This window comes from Pyricularia pennisetigena, chromosome 2, assembly GCF_004337985.1.
Source record: "Pyricularia pennisetigena strain Br36 chromosome 2, whole genome shotgun sequence".
Lineage (NCBI taxonomy): Eukaryota > Fungi > Ascomycota > Sordariomycetes > Magnaporthales > Pyriculariaceae > Pyricularia > Pyricularia pennisetigena.
The window spans coordinates 4,130,140-4,154,573 of NC_043741.1; the positions used below are offsets into that span (position 1 = coordinate 4,130,140).

General features: G+C 52.2%; 7 protein-coding genes across 7 annotated transcripts; 3 read left to right on the forward strand and 4 right to left on the reverse strand.

The window, feature by feature from the left end:
• Window positions 1-1,583: 1,583 nt before the first annotated feature.
• PpBr36_01149 (uncharacterized protein) lies at window positions 1,584-3,679 on the forward strand (the record flags this gene model as incomplete). The annotated part of the gene is made up of 4 exons (XM_029888337.1): window positions 1,584-1,709; window positions 2,061-2,156; window positions 2,228-2,304; window positions 2,389-3,679. 4 exons carry the CDS (start codon window positions 1,584-1,586, stop codon window positions 3,677-3,679), a joined length of 1,590 nt encoding a protein of 529 aa, XP_029751072.1.
• Window positions 3,680-4,182: 503 nt separating this feature from the next.
• PpBr36_01150 (uncharacterized protein) lies at window positions 4,183-6,000 on the reverse strand (the record flags this gene model as incomplete). Its single annotated transcript, XM_029888338.1, has 3 exons — window positions 4,183-4,238; window positions 4,309-4,503; window positions 4,746-6,000. The coding sequence occupies 3 exons, from the start codon at window positions 5,998-6,000 to the stop codon at window positions 4,183-4,185; spliced, it is 1,506 nt and encodes a 501-aa protein (XP_029752204.1).
• A 1,501-nt stretch (window positions 6,001-7,501) lies between these two features.
• PpBr36_01151 (uncharacterized protein) lies at window positions 7,502-8,992 on the forward strand (the record flags this gene model as incomplete). The annotated part of the gene is made up of 1 exon (XM_029888339.1): window positions 7,502-8,992. The coding sequence occupies one exon, from the start codon at window positions 7,502-7,504 to the stop codon at window positions 8,990-8,992; it is 1,491 nt and encodes a 496-aa protein (XP_029752203.1).
• Window positions 8,993-9,691: 699 nt separating this feature from the next.
• On the reverse strand, window positions 9,692-11,518 carry PpBr36_01152 (uncharacterized protein; the record flags this gene model as incomplete). The annotated part of the gene is made up of 3 exons (XM_029888340.1): window positions 9,692-10,275; window positions 10,358-11,227; window positions 11,305-11,518. 3 exons carry the CDS (start codon window positions 11,516-11,518, stop codon window positions 9,692-9,694), a joined length of 1,668 nt encoding a protein of 555 aa, XP_029752202.1.
• A 2,455-nt stretch (window positions 11,519-13,973) lies between these two features.
• PpBr36_01153 (uncharacterized protein) lies at window positions 13,974-17,879 on the forward strand (the record flags this gene model as incomplete). Its single annotated transcript, XM_029888341.1, has 3 exons — window positions 13,974-16,498; window positions 16,578-17,266; window positions 17,386-17,879. The coding sequence occupies 3 exons, from the start codon at window positions 13,974-13,976 to the stop codon at window positions 17,877-17,879; spliced, it is 3,708 nt and encodes a 1,235-aa protein (XP_029752201.1).
• A 589-nt stretch (window positions 17,880-18,468) lies between these two features.
• Window positions 18,469-19,644, reverse strand: PpBr36_01154 (uncharacterized protein; the record flags this gene model as incomplete). Its single annotated transcript, XM_029888342.1, has 3 exons — window positions 18,469-18,721; window positions 18,871-19,325; window positions 19,558-19,644. The coding sequence occupies 3 exons, from the start codon at window positions 19,642-19,644 to the stop codon at window positions 18,469-18,471; spliced, it is 795 nt and encodes a 264-aa protein (XP_029752200.1).
• A 913-nt stretch (window positions 19,645-20,557) lies between these two features.
• Window positions 20,558-23,667, reverse strand: PpBr36_01155 (uncharacterized protein; the record flags this gene model as incomplete). Its single annotated transcript, XM_029888343.1, has 2 exons — window positions 20,558-20,888; window positions 20,987-23,667. The coding sequence occupies 2 exons, from the start codon at window positions 23,665-23,667 to the stop codon at window positions 20,558-20,560; spliced, it is 3,012 nt and encodes a 1,003-aa protein (XP_029752199.1).
• Window positions 23,668-24,434: the final 767 nt, after the last annotated feature.

Here is a 24,434-nt window from a genome sequence, read left to right on the forward strand (position 1 = left end):
GGGGGGTCAAAGACAGACAATGTGCCCGTGACGTTTTGCTCTGCTGTTCTATGTTATTTATTATTGTGTACACACGCTGGATCCAACCATGGTCCGCAAGATCCAGGCCGGTCTGAAAGCGTTCGTAGGACCTCAGCAACCACAGGCGAGGCAAGATGGACTGCCGGACCGCAACCACAAAACACGTGTGCAGGGTACCGGAATCTGATTTGGTGGGACTGGTCGGCCGTCAAGGTACTGCACGACGTTGAACGGCGGGAGAGTGGCCGCAACACCGACGAGGCTAAAAAGGGGGGGTTGACCAATCGTGAAAAGCAAAAAAGGGGCTTATCTGTAGAGAGAGTTACAGAGACAGGATGAGTGTGTGTGTGTGTGTGTGAGACAAGGGAAGAAAAAAAAAAAAAAGAAAAGAAAATCCTTGGTTGCCGGCCAACGTCGTGATCCTCAGGGTGGGCGCACCAAAGTGGCCCGAAGGGCGGCGCTTGCTGTTGAATTGCGTTGGGCGGTTGGACCTGGGATCCAGCTTGCCAGCAAATCAAAATGGTCCCCTATCTAGTTTAGAGCACCCGCTCATTGGCAGGGGTTGAACTAGTAACTCGATCCACTCCGCCTCCTTTTTGTGTGGTGATATGCAATTCAATCGAGATGCATTGAGTTATTGAGTTGGTTTTTGTTGTGCCGTAGATAAATGGACGGCAAAGAAGGTTGACGAGAATAGTCAAGGCAATCAAGGTTTTTATTACTTTGCAGACGCAAGGTGTTTAGCTTAGATGAGGCCTCTGGTTGGAAAGCTGCTAAGGAATTATGGATTTTAATTATTCTTCTTCTTCTTCGTCATTCTGCATTCTTGTCGTCCCTTCTTGATTCTAGGTACAAGATGGGATGATTTTCGAAAAATCCCCGTCACGAGAAAAACTCGCAATGCGCATAAGATTCCTCATGTTGCATCTCAACAGTCGGGAAACAATTACGAATAAACGAGAACAGGCCCGACCCTGGCTATTACTACTCCACCTTTGGCCATAATCCTGGCAATGGCGGGGCTCTCGCCAGGAGACGAGAGGAGCACCAGCGGTGCTGAATGAAAGCAATCAATTTATTTAGGGTAGGTTACTTGGTAGGTGCAACCTGACAGCTTGCACCAGCACTCTTAAAAGAGTCTCTACTGTTCTTTTAGCCACCTCGGTCCCTCATCCTGTAGTCGCCTCAGTCACTCCTGCATCAGGTTCCTAGATAAAGGTAAGCTTGACGTCTGATGATCGAGGTTGCCTAGCCCTTGACGTGCTGCAGTAGGCCATCACAAAACCCCGCCTCCGACCTCTTGGAGCTCCATCATTTCTTTGCCGCTACATTACGTCAACAATTCCTACAAAGGTCCGACAAGCTAATTGATAAGTTGCTGTTCCCAGGTTTAGCCTCGACCATAAACCGACGACGAGCAGCTAAGAGCCACCAACTGCTTTTGAATAAGACCATTAGATTTCCCAGTCACCATATCATAGACACCTCCGCAGTATCTGTCCAGCTCAAAACCGTCTTTTGAATCCCTCTACGAAAAAAAAAAAAAAAAAAACGCACACAAGATGGCGTCCAACGTCGCGAAGGCGGTCAAGAGCGCCCTGCCCTCCCACCTCAAGCCCGAGTCTGCTGAGACCAAGGGCGATTCCGAGTTTGCCCCCCGTCACCATGGCAAGACTCAGTCGCACATGGTAAGTATGAGCAGCTTGAATTAGCTATCTCTACTATGACACCCTTCCAAAATAATCCCAAGCCTCAGGATGTCGTTCGAGCAAAATATCTGGTTCCTCCTGGATAAAAACTTGGGATTGGTTTGTGTCCCTTTCACAATGCCATTCTTTCGCCTTAACTCCCATCAGGGAGTTATCTATGCGATTGGAGATAGACCGATCAAGGAGACACAACCGCTCAAGACTGTACAGGAGGGTCATTGTATCTTCTGAGAGCTAGGCCTGGTACCGTGGAAGAGTCGATAAAACACTCTCATCACTTCATAGAGCTGTTTTAAGCTTGCTAGTGCTAACCCAAATCCTCGGATATAGGCCTTCGAGAATGCCTCCACAAACATCGCTGCTGCCCAAATGCGCAACGCGCTGACTGCGCTCGCAGAGACAGTCACTGACGAAAAGCAGAAGAAGGTACGTGATGCCTAATGCTGTCTGCATCAAGATGTGTGCGCTAATCAATTTTTCTTTTTGGCTCAACACAGCTGTTCGAGACCGAGATGGACAACTTCTTCGCGCTCTTCCGCCGTTTTGTTAACGATAAGGCGAAGGGATCCACAGTGTAAGCAGCAGGCTGCCAATCGCCCACCGAAACCTCACTCCTCGTCTACATGTGCATAACTGACTTTTCTGTTGCCCTAAATAGCGACTGGGACCGCATCGCACCACCTGCGCAAGGTCAGGTCGTTGACTACGATGATCTGGCAAACTCTGAGTCTGTCGAGTTCCTGAGCAAGCTGGCAGTCCTGAAGCTCAACGGTGGTCTTGGTACCTCAATGGGTTGCGTCGGACCCAAGTCGGTCATTGAGGTTCGAGATGGCATGTCCTTCCTCGACCTCTCAGTCCGCCAAGTCGAGCACCTGAACCGCACCTATGGCACCAACGTTCCGTTCATCCTGATGAACTCGTTCAACACTGACGAGGACACTGCCTCTATCATCAAGAAGTACGAGGGACACAACGTTGATATCATGACGTTTAACCAGTCAAGGTATCCTCGTATCTTGAAGGACTCTCTCCTGCCCGTCCCCAAGAGCTTCAACTCCAACATCGACGCCTGGTACCCTCCCGGCCACGGTGACGTTTTTGAGTCTCTTTACAACTCTGGAGTTCTCGATAAGCTCATTGAGCGCGGTATCGAGTACATCTTCTTGTCCAACGTTGACAACCTGGGTGCCGTTGTCGACCTCCGCATTCTTCAGCACATGGTTGAGACAGGTGCCGAGTACATCATGGAGCTTACCAACAAGACCAAGGCTGATGTCAAGGGTGGTACCATCATTGATTACGAGGGCAAGGTCCGTCTCCTCGAAATTGCCCAGGTCCCCAAGGAGCACGTCAACGAGTTCAAGAGTATCAAGAAGTTCAGGTACTTCAACACCAACAACATCTGGATGAACGTGCAAGCCATCAAGCGCGTCGTTGAGAACCACGAGCTGGAGCTGGAGATCATTCCCAATGGCAAGACCATTCCTGGTGACAAGAAGGGCGAGTCGGACATTTCCATCATCCAGCTCGAGACCGCCGTCGGTGCCGCCATCCGTCACTTCAACAACGCTCACGGTGTCAACGTGCCCCGTCGCCGCTTCTTGCCCGTCAAGACGTGCTCCGATCTGATGCTTGTCAAGTCAGATCTCTACACCGTCAAGCACGGCCAGCTGCAAATGAGCGCCGCTCGCTTCGGTGATGCGCCGCTCATCAAGCTGGGAACCGACTTCAAGAAGGTCTCGGACTTCCAGAAGCGCATCCCTTCTATCCCCAAGATGATCGAGCTTGACCACTTGACCATCACCGGTGCCGTCAACCTGGGCCGTGGTGTTACCTTCAAGGGTACCGTCATCATTGTCGCTACCGAGGGTCAGACCATCGACATCCCGCCGGGATCCATTTTGGAAAACATGGTCGTGCAGGGTAGCTTGAGGCTCTTGGAGCACTGAGCCAGTGTATGGCGGACTATGGTGCATGCCACCTCTCAGCTAGTAATTTAATGAATTATTCCGTTTTTTTTTTCATGATTGACTGCCCCATTTGGGCTGAAAGAGGCCATTCAAGCAAGGGCAATAATAGCATGATTTTGTGTACTTGGGCATTTCGTCCAGAGACTAGGCATAATAGTGGAGCTAGGTAGAAAAAGCGAATTGATTCTTACGGCTTGTATTCTACTCTTGTCACGTTCCGACATGCCATCCAAACTCTTGGCACGCTCGATGTCAGGGAAGTGACAAAAGAGCACGGTCTTGTTTCTGTGCGCCTATTTCGTTCCATCTTGTAGCTGATCCTTGCTTGAACTGATTGTGTGTTGACCAACAACGACATATAAGAACCAAAACAAAAACTTACAAGACCAAAGACGCACCACCAAAAGAATATGAGAATAGTCGCTGTCCCCATGTCAACTTTGAAAACAAGTTGCCCGGTTCGGCAACAGACCGTGGCCTTCCTAGGTTGCGCTGTGAGCCTCGTTACTGAGTTCAATAATTCCAGTCTCCAGAAACCCTATGACATGAAGACATAATTTTAGAAAATCAATCTCGATACCGTTTGGGGAGTCCAGCGCTGCGCTTACGGGAGAGGGAGCGCGGGGGAGGCGGGGCACCATGGCGAAGCGCCTTAACAACATCAGGGCCGCCCGTTCGCTGTAAGTTGGCATGTCCATCGATAGGTATATAGTGTGACTCTGCCGAAGCGCCCTCGATCGAGAACTTGTTCTTGTTCAGATTGGTAGCCGGGCGGCTGTCATGGCGACCGGCAGCATTTGGATCTGCAACAAGCGGGCCAGAGAGACGCTATCTCTTCTTGTTCCCGGCCTTGGCAAGAACCTTGGGGTCCTCCCTGCAACGGGGGCAAAACCATGCGCCAGCTGGCTCCGACTTAAGGTCAACACAGGACCAATGGAACCACTCGAGTGGACAATCCGGATTGTCGCCTGTGCCAGACAAGTTGAGTTAGCAAACATGACTGGAAGCAAGTTTATGGGATAATCTGGGAGCAAGGCTCGCTTACAGGCCACCATATTGCCAAAACTGACGTTTTGACACAGGCAATATTTCCGGTCGTCGCCAGCTTCCTCGTCTTCCAGGTCGACCATCTCCTCATCGTCATCAGAACCGTGCCGCTCCTTCTTAAGAAGCGTGGCTCCCGATACTGGTCCCTCAACATGACCTCCGCCATCCTTTCGCGAAGGTACTGAAGTTGGGGCACTGGGTGTACCAGTGCGAGACCTAACTTCGTCACCACTGGCAGACATGTCGTCGGAAAGCTCCGAGTCGGCGTTGGAAGATGGCGAGTTCTTTGCTACACGCTTCACCCGTGACAAACCCGACTTCGTAGTGCCGCCAGGTGCTCCCGGTGTCTTCTTTCGCCCGCCTGTAGAAGAGGGTGTTCCTTTCCGTCCAGATGATGCCGCTGCCGCGCCCTTGCTGGATGCTCTGGGCCCGGCGCTACCTGCCCTCTGCACGCCAGTAGCCGTGTGTCCCTTTGGCGTGCCAGGGCCCAGCGACGAGTGTCTAGCCAGATTGCTGGTGGGTGTTGCGGCGCTGCCGGCTCCGCCATTGATGCGTGGGCCCCTCTTAGGAACCCCGCCACTAGGTCCGGCCGAAACCTCACGAGCTTGTCTGCCCAGAATTATGCCAGCTGCTGGCGTTGCGGGTGCCGATGCAGAGTTGTGTAGTGTTTGTGAAGTACGAATAGATGAGTTGCCCGCGCGAGCCGTAGCCGTCGTGGTGGCCGAATTCTGACCTTGGCTGTTAGGAATGTTGGTGTTGACGGTAAGGGACACTCGAGAGGTTGACGGGGGTGGATTTGCGTTCGGGCGAAGGAGGGATGGAAGTTCGTCAGGGTCGGTAAAGCCGGGTTCGTTTCTATCAGTGAGGATCTTGAGCTGCTTGTCCAGCTCGCGAACATGCTTGTCCATAATCAACTTCATCCTCTCGGAGAGGGCCACCTTCTCGCCGGCGAGTCGATCAGCTATAGCATAGTTTTCCCGGATCGTGGCACGAAGGCTAGCCTCCTTAGGGTTTTCTGCATGGCTTCCGTGAGCCTTAATGTATTTCTGGATACGACTGTCACGATCCTCAATGATCTTTATGCAGTCATTGTACTGCCTGTCCTTGTCCAAGATTTCATCTTGAATGAACCGAATTTCCTCGGGCAAGTTCTGCACGCGGTTGATCCAGTCATCCAAGATCAGGGAGGGGTCGAGGCTTTCGCCTTGGGGCATCCTCTTGACAAAGTCGATTGACAGGTCGTCTCTAGGCATGGTAGTTAATAGCCGTTGAACCTGCTGAATAAGGTATTATATTATAATATAGCCTGCGATATGACGCAACGATACTCGGTGTAGCAAAGCGGGCAAATAGCATGAGGTCGCGCGCCTCGGATTGTTTAGAGAGATGGCAGAACGCCTTGAAGCGATGGCTTTTTGGAGCAGACTCCCTCCAGTCGGCTCCCAGGCACGACGCGGCAGGGACAATCTGAAGTGTGAACAAAACGAGACGCGACGACAGAAGTGGATCGAGAGGCGCTTGTCAGAGGCAAGAGTGTGCGGCAACTAAGCGGGACAAGATGAGGCGTGGGAAAGCCAGAGAGACAGAGAGAAACAAAGAATGTACCGGCGACTTCCGATCAATAGGTGGCAGCAAGAACGAGCCAATCAACAAAAACAAGGTACCAAAGTTAAGGCAAGGCACCTTAGGTGGTTGTCAACTGGACGTTGCTGGTATGCTTGCTGAAGGAGGCTGGGAGATGGACAGGGAGGCGCGACAAGGTGACTGGGTTCTTGACTAAATATTTGTGCCCTTCTTATCACATTTGATGGGCGTGACGTGTTTTGACAAATTGAGCGGCTCACCTCGACGACCACAGGAGCTTCCGCCTCGTTGGTGTCGGCGCGAGATGGTATCGCGCTTGTGCAAATAGCAATAAAAGACACAGACCCCAAAGGCGCAAGGGTGTAACTGCGAGGACGGATGCCAATGATGAAATCTATCGCGCGGGCAAGATGGATCTCTTCCAGATGAGGCAGGGCAGGGTAATAAGGTACGTCGGGATGGCGAGTGACGAAGTGCCGGCCGACACGCAGAAATAAATTGATGAGCTAGAGAGGATTTCGCGCCTACGATTTGCTGCCAAGATCTTATGGTGGGGGCAAAAATCCCATCAGAGGGTACCCGCCGCTAACAAGGCTTGCAGGGGTCTGGTCTTTTGGGGTCTTGACCTGGAGCTCATGCATGACAAATTGTCACGAACCCCACCTTGAGGTGGAAACTTTGGCACCTGGTTGGTTTGCTGGGGTGGGAGGCTGCTGCTACTCAAGGAGGTATCCAATTGGATATGACCGCGCGCGTCTGTCAAACTTGCATTTGAGCGACAACCATGGCAAAAAGCAGCTTGTGAGGAAGGTATTCAAATAACTTACTTGTCTGAAGGTACATACATAATTCTCAAGATAATCCGGGATCTTTGTTTTCCGGCTATCTGATCTTATACAACGCCATCTGAAAGGTCGGAAGAATCAGCACTACCGTATTTGATACTCGCCACACACGACGACGGCCTGGGAGGAGGATTTTGTCCTGCTTCGACTTGGTCTTGTTGCGTGAGGCAAGGTCGGCTTGCCAGCCTCGTTCGTACTCAAAGTATCAATCAACGATCGACGCGCTATCTTCAATCTCATCTGTTTGCTGCATGAGAGGCTACGCAGCAATTTGAGATTTTGTCTTTCACCTTTGGCCTGAATTATCAACCCGGTGCGAGCCAGCATGGATGCAGACTCATACAGATATCGACCACCGCGGCCAAACTATCTGCCTCGCGACGTCGAGGTCGACAAACCGATTGTTGAGGACTACGTGGATCCTCTAGATGTTGTCAGCGATGCCGACAATGCTGCCTTCTATAATAAGATCAAGAAGGTGGCGGAGGCCTACAACATAACAAGGCCCAAGGGGCACAATGTCTCTTTCCATGTAAACCCCGAAATGGAGAAGCACCATTTCGGCCAGACGCATCCGATGAAGCCCTGGCGTCTTACCCTGTCAAAAGCCCTCATTTCGTCATATGGCATGAATTTTGCTATGGATAACTACGTATCCCGAGCGGCAACATACGACGAGCTCACAATGTTCCACGCTAGCGACTACATTCAGTTCCTGGGAACGGTCTTACCGGAGCCTATACCTAGGGATGTCGATAACCCATATCCGGACCTCAAGTTTAACCTTGGAGGGTCCGACTGTCCCTTATTCGAGGGTCTTTATGATTATTGCTCCATGTCTGCCGGTGGCTCATTGGACGCCGCCCGGAAGATCTGCAATAACCAGTCCGATATCGCCATCGCCTGGGGCGGCGGCCTGCACCACGCCAAACGATCCGAGGCCTCGGGATTCTGCTATATCAATGATATCGTCATTGCAATCTTGCAGCTTCTCCGGTGTCATCCTCGAGTCCTGTACATCGATATCGACGTCCACCACGGTGACGGCGTAGAGGAGGCCTTTTATTCTACCGACCGGGTTATGACCGTCTCCTTTCACAAGTACGACCCCGTCAATTTCTTTCCTGGGACTGGTCCGCTGGATGAAAACGGACCCAAGAACGAGCTGAATCCTGGTGCGCATCATGCCATCAACGTCCCTCTCAACGACGGCATCACCGACGACCAGTACTCGGCACTGTTTGAGAACGTCATTGGGCAGTGTGTCGCCAAGTTCCGTCCAACCGCAATTGCTCTCCAGTGTGGCGCCGACTCTCTTGCTGGAGACCGCCTGGGGCGCTTCAACCTACAGGTACAGGGCCATGGCTCTTGCGTCGAGTTCTGCAAAAAGCTTGGGATCCCCATGATCCTCTTTGGCGGTGGAGGCTACACTCCCCGTAACGTCGCCCGCGCCTGGGCATATGAGACGAGCATCGCCATTGATTGTCACGACAAGATCGACCCCGTCATACCCCTTCACACGCCCTGGCGCGACAAATTCCGTCAGGACACACTGCTTCCCACCCTACAGCAAGTCGTTGGTGAGCCTCGCCAGAATCGGAACACGCAAAAACGACTTCAAGAGATCGTTCAGCATGTCACCGAGCAACTGCGATTTGTCAACAACGCCCCCAGTGTACAGTATTCGGTCATTCCACCAGATCTCCAGGGGCTTCGGGAGGAGGTAGAGGCACGGATAAAGGAGGAGATGGAGGAGAAGGATGAAAGGTCCAGAAAGACAGCCGAAGAGGGTGTCGGTCAGGCTATGGAGTTTTGACGGGACTAGCAGGAGCGCTTTTCTTTTACACGCCAGTTTCACCGGCCAAATAATCATCTCTTTCTGGATACCAGCTTAGCAGTGCTGATATGTTGTCTGTTTAGTCAGTTGCGTAAGCAATTCTTATCGATAGTTACAGGGTTGGGTTCTTATAAAAGGGCCTACCACCGTTATATATACCTACTTTGTAACCTATTCCTGAATCAATCAATAGAATAAGGAGCAATCAGGTCTATATTGCTTCGTTGGTTCATCCGCTCAATAAGCAGAGCATTCGGCCCCTATTCCTATCAACACATGTCTTTACATCGGAGAATTTAGCTATATTGGGATATTTATGGATATTGCTAGAGTCCACGTAAACAGTCTGTCCATATTAACATGCCGCCATGTAACCAACTTTTTTTTTTTCCCCGGAAATGGCAGAAGCAGTGAGATCGGACAACAATCCTTTTGTTTGGCGTCGTATATTCAAAACTACTTTATTTACTCAGTACCACAAGGGTTGCGTAGTGCGAGCGTGAATCCTACATACTCCCAACTAGAAGCTACAGATGTGGAACACACATCACATCTTGCTCCCAATAATTCACATATTTGCCCTCGGACACTTGCACGTCCTCAAACGAACCTTTTTAACGGACCTGCGGTAGCAATCCCTCCCCCCTTTTTTCGAGCAAGGCGACCAAAAGCCAGCGTTTATGCTCGCCGCTCAACATGTGGTGACGAGTCGCGCTGTCGCGTTTGACCGAAGCGACCAGCCTTAACGCTGACGAAAACAATCAGCGCGACACCTACAGTCAGGCCCGTGGACATGAGTATCACATTGACCGGGATGGGGTTGCCCTCAAAAGTCACGTGGAACATGTAGTCGAGCGCGGGCTGTGACAGATTAAACAGGCCAGACAGGCAAATCACGGCGCCATAAACGGTGCCGAAGGTCCGGAACCCAAAGACTTTGGCGCTATAGTCCGAAACGGCCGTATAGTAGAATGGCCTGTACAGGACAAAGAGACACACGTTTGAGTAGGCGGCCCAGGCTTGCGGAATGATGCCTAGGATGCCTATGGTCGTCGCCACGGAAACCAAACAGATGAGTACGGTGACGGTCGTGGTGCGGTCGAGGATGGTACCGATGAACGGTATCGACAGAATGCCACCAATTGGCAGTGCCAGGTCGAAGAAGTTATTGATCTCGCGGGCCTGCTGGTGGCTGTGGAAGAGGTAACTGTACTGCTGGTAAATTGTGGCGACAAAGAAATTGATCCTCGTCATTTGCACAACTGCAGAGCTCACCCGATGATGCATTTAGCCAGCGAACTCGGGTCACCCTGAAGGGATGCATGGAACTAGGGCTTCACTAACCTGTAAACATCATGATAAGAGTGAACCAGGGTGACATGAGCTGCTCCTTGATGGTAGCTGTATGCATGACACCCCAAACCCCCGACCTTTCGTTCTTCTTGATCTCTCGCTGAACTTGCTTATCGACCTTGCGGGTGCCCAAGAGCTCCTCAACCTGGTCTTCAATCTGGTGCCTCTCCTCTTCCCGCAGTAGGGCGGTCTCCTCGTCGACCTGATCATCGGCCTCGTGATGTCTGCCAGGCTCCTCGATATCCTCGATCATCTCACCGACTGTCTTGTAAGACTGCTTGGGGAGCAACGTCAGCTGGAGAACGGCAATGAGAGCCGGTACCGCCAGATACACTAAAAAGAAGCTCCTCGAGCCAAATCCACCACGAGTAGCTTGATAGGTGAGTCTATAAATGAGGTAAAGAGCACTGGAGGCGTCAAAAGCGCCCGTGAGCAAAGCAAGAATCAAGCCCGAGTGCTTCGGGAATGCATTGCTGAGTTGGAAAGAGGAAATGTATATGAAGGGGCCACCGAGAGCAGTGAAGAGGTAACCCCACAGGAAACCATCAAATGGCCAGGCTTGGGCATACGCCAGCATAACAGAACCAACAGCAAGAAAGGCACTGCCAAGTAGACCACAGAATCTGGGACCGGTCTTGTCAAGTACGATCCCTATGGGGAGAGCTGCCACATTCGTGCCGACTGCAGCGACAGTAAACATGAGATTTAGATGGATTTCGACGCAGGTATCATCAACGGCGCCATCAACGATACAAACATCGTGGTATGCACCCTCCTGCTTCAGTACTGGCTTAATTGCTGCATAGCCAAAGCAGACACCCGCCGACAGGAAACAGTAAAAGACGGCGGCAACAACTTGTGCTATCATGGAGAGGACAGATCAGTAAAACAGAACTGTTGAATTCTGGGACACTTTTGTGGCCTACGGGAGCACATACCAATCCTCTTCCATTCCGGGACCTCGAACGCTCCAACGGCCTGAACATTGCCATGACGCTCCGAGGGAGGATCCCACTGCTCCGGGATGGGATTAAAGGTAAGTTTGGTCGGACGCACAGAGATGACCGAGGCGTCGGATCCGCGCCGCGATCTTATTTCACCGGTAGGTGCGAACGACAAAGACTCGATAGATCCAACCCTATGAAGAGACATGATAGGGTGGATACCTGGGTAAGGTGTGAAAAAAAAAAAACAAGGCAGTAAAGGTGCTTTCAAGGGTTAACCTATCACTGGCTGGTGGTAATCCAACAGTAGGGCTGAACTTATGGTAGTACGAGTTTTGTTTCTTGTGTCAATCGACGTGGAGGATGAGGGAAGATCCGGGTCTAGAAAAACGGAGCCCTATGAATCGTGGGAAAGACAAGAAGAAAAGACGATGAGAATGAAAGGCAAGCCTTTCGTAAACACCACGGCACCGGTAAGGTACAAGATCTGGCTGCGTTGGACGGGCACCTGTGTAAGCCTGTACGCCAATGAAAAAAAGATTATGGTCTTGTGTTAAGAGAAAAAAAAAATTACAACAAAACATGAGATGGATTTGCAGAGGCGGTGCAAGAAAGAAACGGGTTGAAACTAGCTTGCAAGACAACCAAGAGATGGCACCATACTATCTATAATAAGGGAAGAGTCCTGTGAAGATTTTTTTTTCGCCAACAGAGGGTAAAGAAAAAAAAAAGGGAAGTGCCGTCATAGTTAGGACGCCCCCTCTTTTCCCCGTTCAAGGGTTTGGTTGCCGAAGATCATGAGCGTTTGTTTCCCCCACGCGCCGAGGACGGCCGACTGTTACGCTTTTGTTTGCGGGTTGGCGACGCGGCGGAGCTTATGCCAATTCACCTTTGTCGGTCTAATTACATGATCAAAACTGATCAAATGACACAACACGACACGAAAGCAATGTTTGTAAAGAGCATGTGGCTGGTCACGGGCGACAAGTTCAGACAAACCGCATAAAAACCCTGCACTTTTGTCATCGAGATGGCCATGATTCCCAACACTTGATTAAGTTACATTGGGCTTTGCCTTACCGGGACGGTGCCGGGAAGCACGCTCCGGGATACTGCCCCTCACAGTTTGCTCCTCACTGTGGCGTAGCTTCTGTGATCTCATTATTGCTCAGCGCTGGATGGTAGAAATAAAAAAAAATTGACAGCATCACGAGGTGAAACATCTACCCTAACCCTGTGATGAAGTTTGTACTACTGTGAGTATGTCGCAATCCGGCAATGACAAGCATGGGCTATATATGTACCTGGAAGCAAAGCAAAATTCAGATGGATGCAATCAAACAACCAAACAATCATTGATGTTAGCGAGAGATTCCGACTCGCGGGAATCCGATCCCTGGCTTTGGCTGATATTACCCCACGATTTTATGCGATGAATTAACGATCGATTAAACGGATGGACGTGCCTGATCAGGTTCATCAGCGTGCCTGCCTCGGTCGAGGTCTGCCGAAGCATGTTTGCTTTTTTGACCAAACCTTCTGACAGAAGAAGAAAAAAAAGCCTTTCAAACTGCACATTCACTCAAATTACTCCTGTAGTGCATGCATCGAGCATATCTATTTTTTTCTTTGCCATTCGGGGCTTGCCCTTACCCAGCCTTACGCTGTGCTTCCTCCACTTGACAAACATTCTTTTTCAATTTTCCCCCCCTCTTGGGTGTCCAATGGAACACCGCGAGTCTTTCTTCCCTTAACACCGAGCCTCCATTTCAGGTACGGTGGGCGAGGTGGGTAGAGATAGATAGGTGCCCAATTCGACTTGCCACGCAATGTGCCACCGGGCTTCCCCCTTCTGGGTAGGTTTCCTTTGGTTCTGGCATTGATTGCAAGCTTGGCTGGGCGCTTCCATGCGAGGCTCTCACCATGGAGAAAGGATGCATGTGCGCATTTCCCCCCCTCTCACAATCTCACTTAAGCGCCCACGCCCCAAGATGGTCTGGTCAGGCACTCTGATTGGACACATGCTCCCCCATCATGACAGGCCTCCCTTGCGGGAGACGATGATGGGCTGGGCCGAAGCCCCTCCAAAATGACGGATGGATGCTGGAGCTGCAGCGGACAAGTCACATTGATTGATTTGTCGCCCGCCGGGATCTTGCCTCCTAGGGAGTCCAGGTCTAGCTTGGTCGCCCGGACTGGGAGAGTTGCGCGCGACTGTGTTTTGCCAACTTGTTTGATATTTGGACAAAAGCGAGCAAAGTAAGTAAGTTTGCTTGGTTGCATTTATCATTAATTTCAAAGCCAAAACCAGACGGACCGAATCAAATCAAAGCGGCTCTGTTTAATCGGTTCGTCCCTCTGCGCAGTTTTCCGCGGCAGGAGGGGCAGCTGTCAACCAACCTTCCACCACCACCCACCAGCCAGCCATACATACCACAGCAGCTCCTAGAGCTCTCATATACAAGGCAAAAGAAACCCCGCTGGCCTTCAAAAACGGCCCCCGAACTGCCTCCGCATCGCGCATCTCGGTCTAGTCTGGGCCTATTAATAAACTCGCATCTACTGCGGGCACGTCATCCTATAGCGCCCGCCTTGCTCGGATCAAATCCCGCTGCTTTGTACCTGCGTCTGCAGTGAGACAGACTGGGCGCGCACACAAAGTCATGGAGCCAAACAGATCCAGGGGCTTTTCGGATGAAGAGCTCTTCATGAGTCGCCCGGTCGACGACTGTGGCGACAGCCCAACCGTCGAGCCCCTTCGCATCTTCAGCAAGAGTCCTGCCGCCTCGGATCAGGCCCGTTTCAAGTACCCGCGACCTCCCGAGCCGGCCTCATCGGCTTCGCCCTCCCACAAGCCGACCTTTCCGCTCCCTCCTGGCGCATCGAGCTCTGCGGCTCCCCTCCCATACCCCGACGACGAGGATTTGCGCCCTTCGAAGCCGCTCCAATCTAGGCTGCCCTACCCAGATGATGACGTTGGCCGCAGGCCTTCGCCCGCCGGAAGGATACAGACCAGCAGTCCTGCGAGCTCTGGAGGAAGCTACAATGACATCTCTCCGCGCCTGAGCCTCAGCCCTACCGGCGAAAAGAGGCCAGGGCTTGCTGAAAGGAGGGGCACTGCGCCCAGTGCGCTGTCGCCAACGAGTCCAGATGGGGACAAGGACAACCTATTCGCAAAGCCTATCAAGCCGCCCAAGCAGCAACAACCACAACCGCAGGAGCCGCAGCCCAGGATCTCAAACAGCTATCAGAGCAAACCATACTACCCACCGCCTGGAGGCAGCTCCGCAAGCAATGCTCAGCGACCGAATGTGACTACAAACACGCTCAAGATGCCTCAGGAAAACAGTGTGAACCGTTTCAACTCGAATGCCTCCACATCAACGACCCGCGCCAGTCGCGGCTCACCTCCGCCGCCGGAAACCCCCATAGTCGAGCCGGGGGTGATTCCTGGTGGTGGCATAGAGGCTCGCTATGCTGCCTCGGGTATATCTGGAACCGCGACCCTCACAGCCCTCCAAGCGCAACAGGCGCAGAGTGCCGCGGCCTCGCAGCGACTTGCCCAGTATGGTGGACAGCCCCCGGCGCAACGACCGTGGACGCCGACCGAGACTCCAGACCAGCAGCCTCATGGGCCTCCGACAGTCTACCAGGGCTCAAACCCGGTGGGAAGCCCGTCTCAGTCGTCCACGGCACAGAACGCCCAATCCCAGCAGCCAAGTTTGCAAGTTAGCGTTTTGGAGCAGGACTTCCAGCGCATGCAGGCCTCAACCCCTCCTCCTGCATACTCCAGCGTCAGTGGAGGTGGTTCTGGGTATCCAAACGAGAAACAGCGCCCTGCAGTGCAACAACAGCCCAGTTCCAACTCTCAGCCTGGGCAAGCGCCTGCCGCTGCAGGTCCTGCGGCCGCCACTGCAGCAGCTTCAGTTGCTGGATCCAGCTCTTCCGGCGCAGTCCAGACTCCTGCTGCTCAAGGCCCCGAGAAGAAGCCGCAGCAGCAGCAGATTCCAAATCCCTTGGCCTCGCCGGCTCTACAGCATCCGGGTCATCCTGCCTTTGCCAATGACCCCAGGCCAGGAAGCTCCCAGAATGGCCAACCGACCATCACGCATACGCCCTCGGTTTTACATGCTCAGGGTCCCTCTTCCCCTCCCCCACTGCCAGAAGGATGGATTTCCCATCTCGACCAGAACTCTGGGCAGTACTACTATATCCATCTTGCGACTCAGGCTACGCAGTGGGAGTTCCCCAAGGGGCCAAACCCGATCAACCACGAGGTAGCCCCATTGTCACCAACAGCTTCGACTTATGGCAACTCTCTCGGCTCTCCTTTCCTGGGCGGTAAGCAGGGAATGGCATCTCCCGGCCTGTATCCTCCCCACACCCCTGGTTACGCCGAGAGCATCATGAGCGTGGCAGCCTCGGCCGCACCGAGTGCTGCTGGTTTCACTGGGCCCCCACCCAGCTCCGGCGTCGAGATCTTCAAGGTGGCTCCCACAAATGGTGTCTACTTTGGCCCGTACCTGCGTTACGTCAACATGGATGTGGAGAGGGGTGTGTGGTTGGGGAGCATAATGATTGTGACGGACGCCCCTCAGCCGCCCACGATACACATCCATCGCAGCGTCGACTTGTCGCCAAACCCGCGGCAGCTCATGCCACATGTGATCCATACCCACCAGCGCTGGAGCTTTTACAAGTATGACTTGGATTTGCAAATGGGCGAGCAAACTGAGAAATGGACCTATGCGGTCACGTCACACATGGGATGCACACGTTATGAGTTCGTCGTCGCAGGGCGCAGTGAAACCGGCTGGCGCTTTGTGGCGCACTCTGGCAACGACTTCGCCTCTTCAACTTCCCAGAGCGAGAGGGCAAAACTCGGTGGCGTCGGCTTCATGTGGAAGGACGTGCTCCAGAGGAACCTTGAGTGTGGCGGCTTCCACGTGCAGCTGGGACTGGGTGATCAAATATATGGTGACCGGCTCTGGAAGGAGGTGCCTCTGCTGAAGCAATGGCTCGCCATCCAAGGAAGGGAGAATCGCAAAGCCGTCCAATGGACTGCGCGACATGAAGAAGACGTTACTCATGCCTACTTTCACTATTACACTTCCCATTTTGACCAGCCATTCTTGAGAGAGGCGTTTGCTCAGATTCCTCACATCTTGCAACTCGACGATCACGACATGTGAGTCAATTTTTTTTTTTCTTTTTCCTTGTATCCCTTTAGCTGATGAATGGAATTTCACGACTAACACGAGCAACAGTTTTGATGGCTTCGGGTCGTATCCCGACTACATGCAATCGTCCCAAGTTTTCAAGAACATCGGGCGTGTGGCCATTGAAATGTATCTGTTATTTCAACACCACACGACTATTGAAATATTGCGCAATGTCAACTCGGACATTGATCTATTTACCATCACGGGTTCGGGGTGGCACTTTGTCAAGTATCTGGGCCCGGCAATGGTTGTTGTGGGTATCGATATGAGATCTGAACGGACCCAAACGCGAGTCTTGGCCGGTCCAACGTACCAAGGCATCTTTCCAAAGGTCGCCATGTTACCACCCAGTGTCCAGCACTGCATATTTATGCTATCCGTGCCACCTATCTATCCCAGGCTCGACACGGTGGAGAGCTTGGCAAACACGTTCAACACGGGCAAGAAGGCGGTCAACACGACATACAACCTGCTCGGCAAGGTGACCAGCTCCGTTGCGGGTGTAGTGGGCGGTAAGGAGGTGGTTCAGCATGGTTTCACTCACGTCAAAAAGGCAGTCGGAAAATCTGGTCTCATGGGCAATGTTCTCAACCAGTTTGGAGAGTTTGACATCGGCGAGGAACTCAAAGACCTGTGGACGCATGAGACCAAGGATTTGGAGCGGACATACCTGATCCGGACTCTGCAAGGAATTTCACAGCAGAAAGGAATAAGGATGAGTTTCATTTCAGGAGGTGAGTTTCTTTCTCGTCTTCTTCCTGAAAACCCTTCCACTCCTTCATTTTCTGGGCACGGCATCAATTGCAAGCCCAAGGTGAAAACAAAGTGACTAACTTGGCCATGATATGAACAGATGTCAATTGCTGCGGTGCCGGGTTGGTCCACGACCCGTCTCATCCCAGCGACCACAAAACCATGTACCAAATCATCACATCCCCAATCGTGGCTGCACCGGCAAGCAACTACATCCTCAAGATGCTTCACAACTCCAACAAGATGCTTTACGTGCCTGCCAATGGGCACAAGTCCAATGGAGAGGTGTCAGACACCAAAGAGGACATGATGGAGATCTTCCAAGTCGACGCGAACGGGTCTCAACGCGAGCTCAAGAAGCTCATGGGACGTCGCAACTATGCTGCCGTTGTGGCGTACGACCCCGAAGTCATCAACGCCGCGGCCGGGTCGCAGTACGCCGCAAGCATAATGAATGGTGGCCAACCTCAGGGCCAGGGACTGCAGAAGCTCAGCCTTGCCGTCGACTTTGTGGTTCAGGGTGATGGATCATTCAATACGCCCACGACCAAGTACGGACCCGTTATTATCCCTCACTTGGAATACGGGCACTGAAAGGCACATTTTTTTGCCTTGTTATCTTCTCTTGGATTTCTACGTTACTTTTGATTCACATTGAGTGTGAGAGAGAAGTGTTTTGACGACTGTTGTTCTTTATGATTTGCTTTGAAATGTAGCGTCATGATGATTCAGATATCCTTTCCCAAAAAAAAAAAAAAATACATACAGCTCCAATCTTGTGGCAAAAGTTTCGTCAAATTGATGGCACATGTGGTGGCGTAGCGTCCTAGCCTGCCTGCCTTTGTGGTGGTTTCAAAGGAAACAACTCTTTCTGAGTCGCCGCTGGTTTTGTTATATTTTTTTCTTTCTTTTTTATTGCCGACAAAGTGCGAAGAAAAATAAGTTTTCTTCATTTTCTTTGGTATCATTCGTGTCATATCTTGAAGCCAGTTGCTCTGACATCTATTTCTCTTTCTTTTTTTTTTCCGTTTTCTCTCATCAGACGCTTCACTCTATATGTGCTGCGTAGCGCCCCCCAGTCCATAAAGATCAACATTCATGCCCATGACCTTTAGAGCCGTACTTGAATAGCACCTTGATTCTAGAAATCTGTTCCACGACCACCTTGGTTGCGCCCCGTCTCTCACAGGTCAAAGAGCTTCTTGAGCTCGTTCATAGTGTCCTGAGGGCTGTCGACAGCATGGCCGATGGTCCTCGGGTCGCTATAGATCTCATAGTCGTTTCCGCCCTCCATGTACTTATCGCCAAAGAAGTGGATGGTGGTGTACTGGATGCCGCCATCCTTCTTGGCCTCGGCCTCGAGGTGGTTAAGGCAGTAGGTCTTGTCCCAGCCCTTGGGGAAGATGTCGAAAGAAATCTCGCCACCAATGGAGAAGCTGTGGTTTGCACGGAGAAGAAAAGGAAAAAGTTGAGTCAGTCGGAGGCCTATACCATTTGTTTATTTTTTTTTCCTCCTCCCCTGCCCGTTTCACATGGTCTCACAACGAGAGGGACAAAAGAAAGGAGGGAAGACCAAATCACTCACGTCAAGCCAAAGTCGGCAAACTTCTCCTTGAGCGCCTCGACGAACTTGGCGCGGACCTGGTGGACCTTGTCGTAGGCGTTAAAGTCCTTGCGCTCCTGCGACGAGGCGTTCCTGCCGATGGGCGAGACGTTGATCATGCCGTTTCGAAACTCGAGAAAGGTGCCGCGCTTGACGGGGATGTCGAGGTCGGCGACGTAGTGCAGGATGAAGCGCACGAGCTCCTTGTAGCGGTCCTCGCCGATCCAGGCGATGAAGCTCGTCGACGCCAGCGGCTCCCCGCTCTTGAAGGCCGCCAGCCCGTTCTCCGGGAAGCAGTAGTCAAACAGCTTCTTGACCGAGACTTCGGGCGTGCCGAGCTGCTCCTCCTGCTTGCTCAGGTCCGACCCGCCCACGTAGCCGATGGCGCACTTTTGGCGGAGGCGAGAGAGGAGGTTCAACATCTCGGGCGAGACCCGCTGTTTTGGGGGGTGGGAGTGGTTAGCTTTTTTCTTCTTCTTTTTTTCGTTTCTTTTTGTCTTATACTTTGGGGGTGGTGGATCGAGTGGTTTCCAAGTAGCTGCACTGGGAGTAGTCGCTGTCGAAGAGGGAAATCCAAGTCCCATAAGCAACCATGTCTGCGCTCCGAGAGCAGGTCTTGTAGATTCCATGATATGTGCAGCCGAAAGAGAATTGAAAAAAAAAGCTCACCTTGCGGGCCGGGGTAAGGGTCTCGTCTACATCAAAGAGGCAGATGGTGTCCTTCAACGGACGCTGATCAAGAGGAGGGTAAGACATTTTGGACAGCAGCTTGGTAAGCCGGGATTTTGAATTTGCAGTCACGGGAAGGGAGGGGGAAAAAGAAGAAAAGAAGACAGGGGGGAAAAGATACGACGACGAGTTCAAGCCTTTTTTTTTTTTTTCTTCTTTTGGAGGCGGTCAAGTCCACAACGTGTGGTACTGCGTGTGCAACTATTGGGGTCGGTCGTGGCGCGTCAAAAGTGGTCAAGAAAAGGAGCCTCCATAGAGCTCCGACAATGACAGTACGTACCTACCCCTCACTGCTTGGGCGGGCAGGCTATCTTTCAATTGGGAGCTTCCCCACAAACACACAATACCCCGCCCGCATCACTGTATCCCCTCAGGGTCTCCCTTGGTTTGGAACCTAGACTGTAGCTAGACCTAGATCCAGGACTAGACCTAGACAAACTAGGTCCAGGCCTAGAACTAAGGCTAGATAGACCTGTCTCTAGCATGGATGTTCGGGTCAAGATCCGTGTCACTCAGGGTATTTGGCATATTCTTCAAATTTTAAGTATTATTAATGTAAAATTGCACAAACAAGGATTTACCAACGCAGAGCGAGCATGTGTGGGTAATCTACGGACGGACCTAGGTATACGGGTAGGTAGTTTAGCTACAGTTTACCATTCATCCATGCATTATATTTGTGCCAATGCCCAGGCCCATCTAGAGATAATAGATATATATCTTCGGTGCTAGCGTTAGTCTATGTGGCGAGTTAGATGATGTAAAGTAAGGTAGCTGAAGGTACCTCATCAATCAAGTATTTTGCCTGATTTCGAACGCTCTTGCTTTCCTCCTTCCGTTGACGTGGTATCGTTCCGCTGCTCCAGCTTGATATAGTCATACACGCCATAATCATACATCAAACAAAATAAGAAACAAAGAACAATTACAATACACAGCATTATGCAACTTCCGACCATGTCCCTGTGGCCTCAAATATCAAGTTGACAACGGTACTGACACTCCAAATCACTATCAAGCTCCATCCGATCTTGCGACTCATGACCCAGTTGTTGAGAGGCACGACAATGAGCAAGAAAACCAACGTCAAAAGCAATGTCACGGCCGATATCATCAATGTGCCGCCCACCTGGATATGGTAGGGTTTGTATTTGAGCGGCTTATCGGGATGGTTATGGTGTCGCTCGTTGGCCGTCTTGGTAGTCATCCAGGCGCCGCCTATGCCGATGCCGAGCAGAATGTTAAGCATCGGTCCGCCAAAGCAAGCAGCCCTGTAGCATATCCGTCAGCATGCTATGGGGGGGGGTTTTTTTTTTTTAAAAAAAAAAAAAAAAAAGAAAAAGAAAAAGAAAAAAAAAAAACAACTTACAGTGCCATCACTGGGTAACCTAGTCGCGCCACGGTTATATCTGCAACTAGGTCACCCAGAGAGTTGCCCACCGCGAATATGGTCAACCCGAGGATAGCCTCAGATATACCAAGAATGACGCCAAACGCCTTGAGAACACCCACTACCTCTCCGGCGACTGTCGAAATCCAAGCCACACTTATCACAAACCCAAGGAAGCAGAAAAGGAAGTGATAGCGGGGGCGCACGTTTGGCGACGTGCTCAAAAGCAACAGAGCCAGGAGTACCAAAGACCCCAAAAGAGAGTACAGCACGAATCTAATCAGTGTCTTCGTAGGCTTTTCCAGATCGTCTGCCATATTAGCCCATACTATCAAGACCGTGAACAGCGGCCCTGTAAAGATTTGAATAGCCACCAGCCATCTGTTCCAGCCGGATTCTTCCTCTGTCTCATGGGCTTCGTTATCTTGTACAAGTAGCGGCGTCTGCTCGCCAGGCTTGTTTGGCTGCAGCGACAAGCTGTTCGTGCGTGGCATGCCGTTGGTGGTTGACGTTGGGTTCAGTGAACTGGATTCGAATGGGTTGCCCGGAGTTGCCAAAGCAGAATATGGCGATATAGACCGGGAGCGCGTGTTACGACGGTACCGCTGCCATTCGGTCTCCGGCCGGTCCACCGACGAAACAGGCTCTGCGCATGCTGGCACACCGGTGGGATGACCAACCTCGTCCTCAATGGTGGGTGGACCGGCTAGATCTGGATCTTCTTCCAGGCGCTCGGTTTCAACAACAGGTAGCGTGATGACAAGCAAGAGAATGCTCGGGGCCGATATGATGCTGACAAACTTGTCCCACACGCTTTTGGTTGCCCAGCCCTGGAGAGTCGGGAACAAGGTGCGCAGGAATACATGCGGAGGAGGGAGCACGGAATAAGGCCACCACCTAACCGGCTTGGCACACTCTTCTTGAATGTCACCACCGAAATAGCCAGGATTATCAATGGCTGGAGTACTAATCTGATTGATAGGCAATCCCGAGATTGGCGTCAACAGCAACGGTGAATCCGAGAGGCCGGGAAAAGGAGATAGAGATGGGGACGATTGCCCGCTTGAGTGAGTCTGGGAGCCCGGTATCTGAAGCCGTAGAGTCATCGGTGACCCCGGAGGTATACTGGGAGTACCCTCGGCCACGTTGGTACCAGGGGGGAAAAACTCGTGCCATTCCGAAGGCGGAGCCAGCCTGCCGTCTTTTGTCGTACTCGAGCGGCTCGGGGGAGGTAGGGAATTTTTCGAAGTGGGCCTTATCATAGGGGACGTGGGAGACTCGGTGACTATCCGCGGCGCTGATGAGGGGCCAGGGAATGTCCAGACTGACGGAAGAGCCCCGTGCGACCTCGCACGATCACGTCCTGGAGAGGCGCTGGTATCATCGGTCGAGGTTAAGCCCAGCGCATTGTGGGATGCTGTTTCTGATAGCCTCGGGCGGCCCTCTTGAGAGTTGAGCAGCGCTTCTGACTGGCGGCGGGAATGCATCGAAGCGAGGCGGACGTTGCCTGAGTTTTGAAGCGAGGCCAATACCGAACGAAACTCGAGTGCGCCCACAAAGCTGGGCCGAATTTGAGCCAGCGTCGTATAGCTTCTGCTCCTAGGACCTCGAGGGCGGTTGACGCGCATGCTGCTCGTCATTTCCGCGGCCACAAACATGTCTCTGTCGAGGTTAACCTCGTCGTCTTGCTCCGCTTCTACATCATCAACCTCGATCCGAGGGGCTCGCTCCAGCGCGCTGATGTCAGGTGCAGATTCTGCAAGCCGGTCTCGGCCCATGGTACCGGAGTCTTCACCTTCTTCATCATTATCTCTGTACGGCTCAAGCTCATCAGCCGGCTGTGTGTTGGCCCCATAAAAGTGGCCTCGAGCCGCAGCCTCTTTTTGCCACTGCCTCTTGCGACGAGTTACCCACCAGTGCCAGCCGACAACGACCATGACATAAAATATGTAGAAGGCGACCATGATGATGCACTCCCAGAAGTGCAGGTGGCCGTCTGCCAGGACCGCCATGGCAAAGCTGGCAGCCAGGATGAAGAAGCAGATGTCCCGCACAAAAGTCCTCTTGACAACCTTGAACTCGCGGACCAGAGCCATGGAGCCTGCAACAACTGCCGTGATGAAGCCGGCCGCGCCTATCAGTTCACCAACGGCCATGCTGCCGCTGTTGGAGCCCATGGCCGCGAAGGTACTAAACACATCCGGAGATCCATTTCCAAAGGCCAAGAAGGTGACGCCGGCGAGGCTCTCACTGAGGCCCAGGATACTGGCGATAGTTGAGAGGTTGATGCTGAAAAAGTCCGAGGCAGCAATGCCAATGGTTGTAAACAGCAAGGCTAGCCATGCGGCCAGCAGACCGAATGCGACGGGTTGGGCGCCACCAAGGTTACAATAATAGAGTGCCAGGTATGGCAGCAGACCTGCTTCCTCGTCTTGACAATTGGCGAGGACGAAGGCACATTGGTCCTCGGCCTGATGAACCAAGCGGCAGTCGATATCCTCTTTCCGCCGATGGATTAGCGGCGACTGTTCTGGAGACGCGGCGCGATTCCTGAGCAGTGCGTACGTCGCGAGGGATGCCGAAATGAGCATCGAGGTATAGAAAGGCCTCGCCAGTCTCGGACCAAGCCTGCCTAGTCTTGGCACCTTTGATTGTGGCATGGTGCCAGTCTTGGTATGCGACGACGGTCTAGGAGGAACTTGCTTGCTCTTCAAGATGTTGAATGTTTGCGAATTGTAGGAGGAAGGCACATGATGTTGGAGCCATGCAGTTCTGCGTCGGTTTTTGTTTTGTTTTTACAAATGCTTGTGGGTTTATCCTCCTGTAGGTCTTCTTCAGGCGTTTAGTTCGACAGAGGACGAGTAACCGTTTTACCCGGTGGAGACTTGCAGGAACCGGTTAAGGTAACTTTGAAAGGCTAGTATAGTATGGTGGATTTTGCGATGCACAACGGTGGAAACGAGAGACTTAAGTTTTTGCAGATAGATACTGCAAGGCCGTTTAAATGCTCGCGTGACGGCTAACTGCGCCAAGGACCTAAGCTGGTCTCAGCTACTAGGTAATTAGGTAGTCAAGTACACCTTAGTTACCTCAGGAAGCTTAGGTACCTGGTTCTGGCAGTAGGATTAAAAGCTTTTGAGGTAGACATGTAAGTAAAGTTGGTCGATGGCGATCACTCCCAGGGTGATCGGAGGCCGCCCATTGAACAGACACGGGATCTCTGGGAATTGGTTTGTGGGCGTGGCAGGTTTAGGCTATCGTTGAACCCAGCAAGATCAAGGATGAATGGCACAACGACAGCAAGCAACCCAATCAAGTTTCAAAGCGGCGGAGTGTCTGGCTGTCTGGCTGGCTGGCTTAATTGGTTGTTGTTCAAGGTTGAAAACTACCGTGGAAAGCCAAGCCCAACGCCTCCCGAGTTTAGGGG